Source organism: Epinephelus moara, chromosome 17 (genome assembly GCF_006386435.1).
Source record: "Epinephelus moara isolate mb chromosome 17, YSFRI_EMoa_1.0, whole genome shotgun sequence".
Taxonomy (NCBI): domain Eukaryota; kingdom Metazoa; phylum Chordata; class Actinopteri; order Perciformes; family Serranidae; genus Epinephelus; species Epinephelus moara.
This window is the reverse complement of record NC_065522.1, coordinates 19,671,587-19,678,351: the sequence shown is the minus strand read 5'-3', so window position 1 is coordinate 19,678,351 and position 6,765 is coordinate 19,671,587. Positions and strand designations below refer to the sequence as shown.

The following is a 6,765-nucleotide window of genomic DNA, read 5'->3' as shown; positions in this document are numbered from 1 at the left end:
TTCCAGTTCCTGCAAATATCCAGCAACTTCGCACAGCCATTGAAGAGGAGTGGACCAACATTCCACAGGCCACAATCAACAACCTGATCAACTCTATGCGAAGGAGATGTGTTGCACTGCGTGAGGCAAATGGTGGTCACACCAGATACTGACTGGTTTTCTGACCCCCCCAGACCCCCCCAATAAAGTAAAACTGCACATTTCAGAGTGGCCTTTTATTGTGGCCAAAACTGCACATTTCAGAGTGGCCTTTTATTGTGGCCAGCCTAAGGCAATCATGCTATCTAATCAGCATCTTGATATGCCACACCTGTGAGGTGGGATGGATTATCTCGGCAAAGGAGAAGTGCTCACTAACACAGATTTAGACAGATTTGTGAACAATATTTGTGAGAAATGGTCTTTTATGTATATAGAAAATGTTTTAGATCTTTGAGTTCAGCTCATGAAAAATGGGAGCAAAAACAAAAGTGTTGCGTTTATATTTTTGTTCAGTATATATTTAAAAGTTCCCCATTTCGTGCCATCATGTAACACTGAAGAGGTTTTGTACTGCATCATAAACACTGTAGATTCATGTATTTGATCATAAACTGATAATAAGGGTTTTGTTCTTACAGTCCAACTGTTTCTATGTGAACAGGATCAGTAAACTGTTGTTATCATTATCTGGATATGTCTTTTCAATGCAGGGCCCACAGTCCATGCCTGCCCCATCACCTCCAGACTGGTGAGGAATACAAACTATAACTTAATGCTTACCTCCTTTTGTTACCTAAAGGAATGTCACAAGGCTAGGAGAAAACTAGAGAAAGAACTCGCCTCTGTTTCCTTCTCTGCTCAGCTTTACCCAAAAGAGGGGAAGGTTTTAGTTAGCCGTTTAGCTCAACCTGGTGCTGCAGATGATGTTAGCAACTGGAATGCAGAGGTAGACAAACTCTTTGATGGCTACCTGTGCCACTATGAGTTAGACTCTCACAAGGTCAAAGCTTTGCTTCAGTCCTGCAGCTCTCCTCAGACCACAGATGAAGTAAAGGTGTACAGCGAGGTTGGGATGGCTGTTGTTGTTGGGGAACGTTCCCAGGTGAATGCCAGGTTGGTGAAAATAGAGACCAGGTCAGGTTTAAGTATGAAGCAAATCAGTATTCGTCGACTGGGTGAGGCCAAGGTTCGTCTCCTCTGGAAAAAGACTGAGCACAGTTGGGACGAGATTTTCCAGGAGTGAAGGTCACGCAGGGAGCTGCAGGTCAGTTAGTTTTGGAAGGTTCTGTAGAGGAGATTAAGGCTGACGAATGGATCTCTGATCAGGAGAGTTTGGTGTTAGAAAGGACAGTTCCTGACATGAGCCCACATTTTTTGGCCTTCTTGAGAAAGGCATACGGAGGTCCAGGGGTGCTAGGTGACTTTTTAGGGGTTGGTGACAAGGTGGAAATAGAATTACGAGACACAGAGCTGCGGTTCTTCTCCCGCTCTGCTGATAAACTGGATCACACAGAAAAAAAACTGCATGAAATATTCAGGGATATTAAGATTGACGTTCCAAACTGCTCTGCTGTGCCATCTGAGCTTCGGGAAAAACTTAAGTCCAAGACAAAAGAGATAAACCAAGGCCAATACAGGGCTCAGGTCGTGTTTGGCTCAGACAGCACAGTGTGCTTACTGGGCCACACAGAAGAGGTTGAAGAGCTGAGTGAAGTTGTCATACAGTTTATCTTGGACCAGTCTAGTGTGCAAAGCATAGTCCATGTGCCTTTCAAAGAGTTAGCACAATTGCTGGAGCTGCATGGTTTTGATTATTCAGGGGTCACCTTACATTCTTTAATATCTTCCTCGGGGTCCGCAGTAGTGCTGGAAGGTGAATCCAGCAAAGTGACGGAGGTCAGAAACAGGCTGGTTCAATTTCTGGACTTAATTCTTCAGGATAGAGTAACCATTGACTCGTTAGGTACTGTAAGATATTCCCAAAGCCCCACTGGGAAAGATGAACTTCTAAGTTTTGCACATAATTTTGCATCTCTGAGTTTAAGTGAAGAAAACACAATGGTTGCTAGCTACAGCCTTTGTGACGGGCTCCAGCTGTTGGTGTGTCAGGGTGACATCACCAAACTGGAAGCTGATGCTCTTGTGAACGCTGCCAATGAAGATTTGGACCATGGTGGAGGTGTTGCTGCTGCACTGAGTAAAGCAGGTGGCCCTCAGGTGCAAAGTGAGAGCAATGCTTTAGTTAAGAATACTGGAAAAATTCCTACAGGTGATGTGGTAGTGTCGACAGGGGGGAGCCTAAACTGCAAGAAACTGCTGCATGCTGTTGGGCCAGTATGTGGAAAATCAGGTGGCAAAGAAAGGGTGTTGTTGGAAAAAACCATCCGGGCAGAACTCATGAAGTTCCAGTCTATAGCCATGCTCTGCATCAGCTCAGGTATGTTTGGTGACCCTGTCACTGTGTGCTCTGAGGCTACTCTGAGGAAATCTTTATTCGTTGTTGTCGAAAACGAGATGATGCATCTCAAGGAGTTTATCCTACCCTACAATAAATTTCTTCCTATTGTAACTGCTGTTAAGAAGTTTGGCAGTCAGGAAGGGAGAAGTCTAAGAGGAATCATCCTGATTGATAACAGGATGGAGTGGGCGAGGGCCATGCGGGCAGTGGGTGACCGGCTTCTTCAAGGGATGTTTACCAGAAACAGTGCACCAAGCTTACGAGGGTTCCTGTTGGGTGCTGCTGCAGAAGACACTGCAAGAGGAGCCACTGCTGAATCTTCTGGAAATGGCGCCAGTGTAGAGATCATTAAGGGAACCACCGAGACCCAGCAGGTGAGAAACTTTTCTGAGAATTTACGAAAGTGAATCAGACCTGTTCAGATGAGAAATGTGATTGTACTGGAGGATAAGAACGAATCTTGGCATTAGTGTTTGAGATACTTGCACAAGTGCTCTTCCATATGACAGGCATAACATTATAAATGGCTTTGCTTGATGATGTGTTAACGAAGCATTTCACTGCTGAAAATATAGCCTTTTCATCAGACTGGGATGCAGTAGAAAGATGCAAATGTGTCTGTTTTACAATACAAGTAAAAATATACAATAAGGTGCCCACTTTCTGTTCATAATTTCTCATATTACAGCCCAACAGTGCACTAAAATAGGTTTCTGAATACATTTTAGGCAAGAAATAGGCAATACAGTAACAGAATCTTGGTTCCTATTTGATCAGCGCTGCTTAGCTTTGCAATTTGATCTGAGTTTGTCTTTCTCTCGATCCACTTCTATACTTTTTGTGTTCGTGGTGGTAGGCATGCTAAATTGCAAAAGTACACTCTGTAGTTTGAGCAACAGCCCTAGAGGCCTAAAAATCTTCCTGATGATACACAAGGCAGATTTAAGCAGGGAGATGAGCAGGGTGTTGTTAAAATTGAGGGAAATTTACAGTTTACAGTTCATTTAATAATACTACCCACTTTGTTATAAGATGGTTAAAAATTCAATTTCTTTTTCAAATATAAATGTGTATTTTTTTATAAACCTATGCTCAGACATTTTAATATGACAAAAAAAAATATCTGAACTCCATAGATTATCTAAAATGCGTTGTCTTCTGAAACAGGACTCCAGTGATTGGACCAAACTCGAACCTGTCATCAATACAGTGGATGAGGCTCAAATCTATAGGTAAAAATAATTTTTTGTTATCAATCTTTTTTTCTTATTCATTTATTTATTTATTTTTAACTCACTTTAATTTTAAGTCATAAAGATCAGTCTCAAGGTACCCACTTCCTTGGAATAAGGATTTGTGTTAAACATCTGAGGGATATTTCTGTCAGAGGCAATTACTGTACGAGGCGCTTTTACTTTGAGGCTATAAAAATAAATGTGCTGTATGTATTAAAGATTGTTGACTGACTGGAAATAATTACAGCCACAATTACAAAAAGGTTTCTGTGTAAAAGGTAACTCTAAACAGAGTGCGGTGATGTGCAAATCCTTTTTGACCTATATTCAATTAAACACAGTCCAAAGACAAGGTATTTCATGTTCAATGAAGTTGAGACAGGGGCATGTTAAGCACTGTGTGACATCACCTTTTCTTTTAACAGCTCTCAGTAAGCGTTTGGGAACTGAGGACACTAACTGTTCAAGTAGAAGTTTTGAAAGTGAAATTCTTTTTCATACTTGCTTGATATACGACTTCAGTTGCTCAACAGTGCGGGTGTCCATTGTCATATTTTGTGCTTCATGATGGGCCGCACATTTTCAATGGGAGTCCAGTCTGAACTGCAGGCGGGCCACTCTAGTACCTGCACTCTTTCTATGAAGCCACCCTGTTGTCTCATTGTCTTTCTGGAATAAGAAGGGACCTCCTTGAAAAAGATATTGTCTAGATGGCAGTGTATGTTGCTCCGATACCTGTATGTACCTTTCAGTGTTCATGGTGCCTTCACAGATGTCGGGTCCACTACACGCTACACGATATCAGCCTGATTATAGGCTGACGCAGCGTCGTACGGTGTCGGCTTGGATCGTGAACAACAATGAGTGTCATACACGATAATCCATCGTTTCATTACATGTAGTGTGTCATAGTAGACATAGACAAATGATGCCACGTCTGAGATGCCTCATGACGTTCCAACAGAAAGTCTAGCATGTTTGATTTTCTTTTTGTCGTTCATGACTTCTCCCGTCACATCCGTCACACAGAGTATGAAGGGAAAAATGATGGCATCAAACAGCTGAGGCTCTTAAGCAACCCGGTGAGTACTGCCATTACCATCAAGCAAGAACAGAATGTTATTTCTTCATAATGGAGGATATTAAGGGATAATATTAAAAAATAGTGGCGGGACTTTGACTCACCACAACTGCAGAGGGTACCAGCTTCATTTGAAACAGACTACATTAAAAAAGGGACGTTATTGATGAATCCCTCTGTGTTTTTATATTTTTACTTTTTATCCGCTCCCGTTTACCTTGATAAAGTTAATGCATCGCACCGTCATTTCAAACTCAACACTTCCTGTAGCTGTTCAAAATTAAAAGCCCCTTATACCATCGGTTGAGAGATTCCCTTCATTTTCTAAACAGGCTTTTATTGTGAAACATTTGCAGGAACTTGTTGCGGAGGATTCAGTGACTTGCATGTTTGCGTACGGTACTTCAAATGTAGCTCCTGTCATCTGGTGACGCTTGTTACGTTACTACGGTAACATTTCTGCTGGCATATGAACAGACACAGTGACTGAAATAATAGTAAAAATAACTATTTCTCTTGGCTCACTATTCATAAAATACCACAAAATGATTTCATATTGGATCACACTTCTTCAGAAAAGCTACAGCAAATTCATTTCAGGTTGCAATAATCAGTAACAGTCAGTGTGTCAGTGTGTAGTAAATCCAAACCCATCTGTATTCCCTTGCACTCCTTAGTCTCCAGTCTGGTGCAGGTCGCTTTGAATGCAGTGTGTCTGCCCTGCGCTGGATTTGTAAAGAAAAGGTCAGCTTCAAATACCAGTTCTGCTCATGGGAGGAACACATGAGGAGGCCTTCATGCATGGATTACATGCCAGCAGGACCCCTACTGGACATCACAGTCACGGCTGGGAAGTTGGAGGAGGTGCATCTGCCACACTGGGTCTGTGTAGGTGAGGTGTAATATAATGTAAAAGGCCCGTTTTTGACTTGCTATAGATATAAATAAAGATATGAATATTATTTCTTCTCACTAAAGTTGTGCATGTTTGTTCTTTGCAGATGAAAACTCTACAATGTCAGACATGTTTGTAGTTCTGCATGTGGAGACCTGTGGAGATGTTTTGGAGCAAGTGTCTGAAGTGACATCGTCCCACGTCAAGTTAGTCCAGCCAACTTTCTCACCAGTTGGTGTAATGATCTTGAAGAAACTGGGCATTCCATTTCACTTTGACACGTTGGTGTACAAGACAAACAAAGAATTCCTCACCTTGGATGTTTACCTGGTGCCACCTGATCCATCCCTACAACAGGTTTCTATTTCATTTGTCACAATAAGTACTTTAAACAATTGCAATGTGTGACGTGTACACATCTGGGAGACAGCATAGTTGTATTCTCTATTAACTGGAAAAAGCCACTGACAGGTGAGGTAAATAACATTGATCATCTTGTTACGATGCAGTGTATTGCTGGGAAACTTGGGGTCCTAGCCCCCCCCCCTCCAAAAAGGACAATGTGTCATGCCATGCGACAAAAGCTCTTTGTCATGTTCCTCCGGCCATTCCTGAGCAGTTTAAGGCCTTGACCTGGCCTCCAAATTTCCCAGATCCAAATCCACTTGAGCATCCTTGGGACATACGGGTACGTCATCTCGTAATCCACAGGACTCAAAGGATCTGCCGTGAAGACCCTGGTGTCAGACACCACGGCGCATCCCCAGACTTCCTGTGTCCATACCTTGATATGTCAGAGCTATGTCCAATCCATAGAGGCCCCATCGTGGATGGGGGTATGTCTGGGGTATTGGCACATCCCACAGATGGTCAGTCAAATTGGGAACTGTGGAATTTGGAGGCCAGGTTGATGCCTTGAGCTCTTTGTCACGTTCCTTGGGCTACTCCTGAGCAGTTTTTGTGGTGTGGCATGGCGCATTGTCCTGCTGGAGGGCCACTACCATCTGGAAGTGTTGTTGCCATGAGGTGGTTTGCTTGGTCTGCAATAGTGTTTGGGTGAGTGGAGTGCGTCAAGTACTATCCACATATATGCCAGGGTCGAAGGTTTCAGCAG

At 42.8% G+C, this 6,765-nt stretch overlaps 2 protein-coding genes across 12 annotated transcripts in view; both read left to right on the top strand.

Annotated features, from left to right (window-relative positions):
• LOC126404488 (NACHT, LRR and PYD domains-containing protein 12-like) overlaps positions 1–6,765 on the top strand; it is a 59,895-nt gene that overhangs the window by 19,940 nt on the left and 33,190 nt on the right. The gene's annotated exons all lie outside the window — the stretch shown is intronic.
• sb:cb1081 (NACHT, LRR and PYD domains-containing protein 1b allele 2) overlaps positions 1–6,765 on the top strand; it is a 32,716-nt gene that overhangs the window by 19,438 nt on the left and 6,513 nt on the right. For 3 of the 10 annotated variants that reach the window (XM_050067748.1, XM_050067749.1, XM_050067750.1), the window contains 5 exons: positions 693–730; positions 2,619–2,814; positions 3,608–3,672; positions 5,434–5,648; positions 5,758–6,008. The exons of 3 other annotated variants lie outside the window; for them this stretch is intronic. In XM_050067748.1, coding sequence (XP_049923705.1) covers positions 693–730; positions 2,619–2,814; positions 3,608–3,672; positions 5,434–5,648; positions 5,758–6,008 — 765 coding nt within the window. 4 more of the 10 variants (XM_050067741.1, XM_050067746.1, XM_050067751.1 and 1 more) reach the window with 3 other exon arrangements.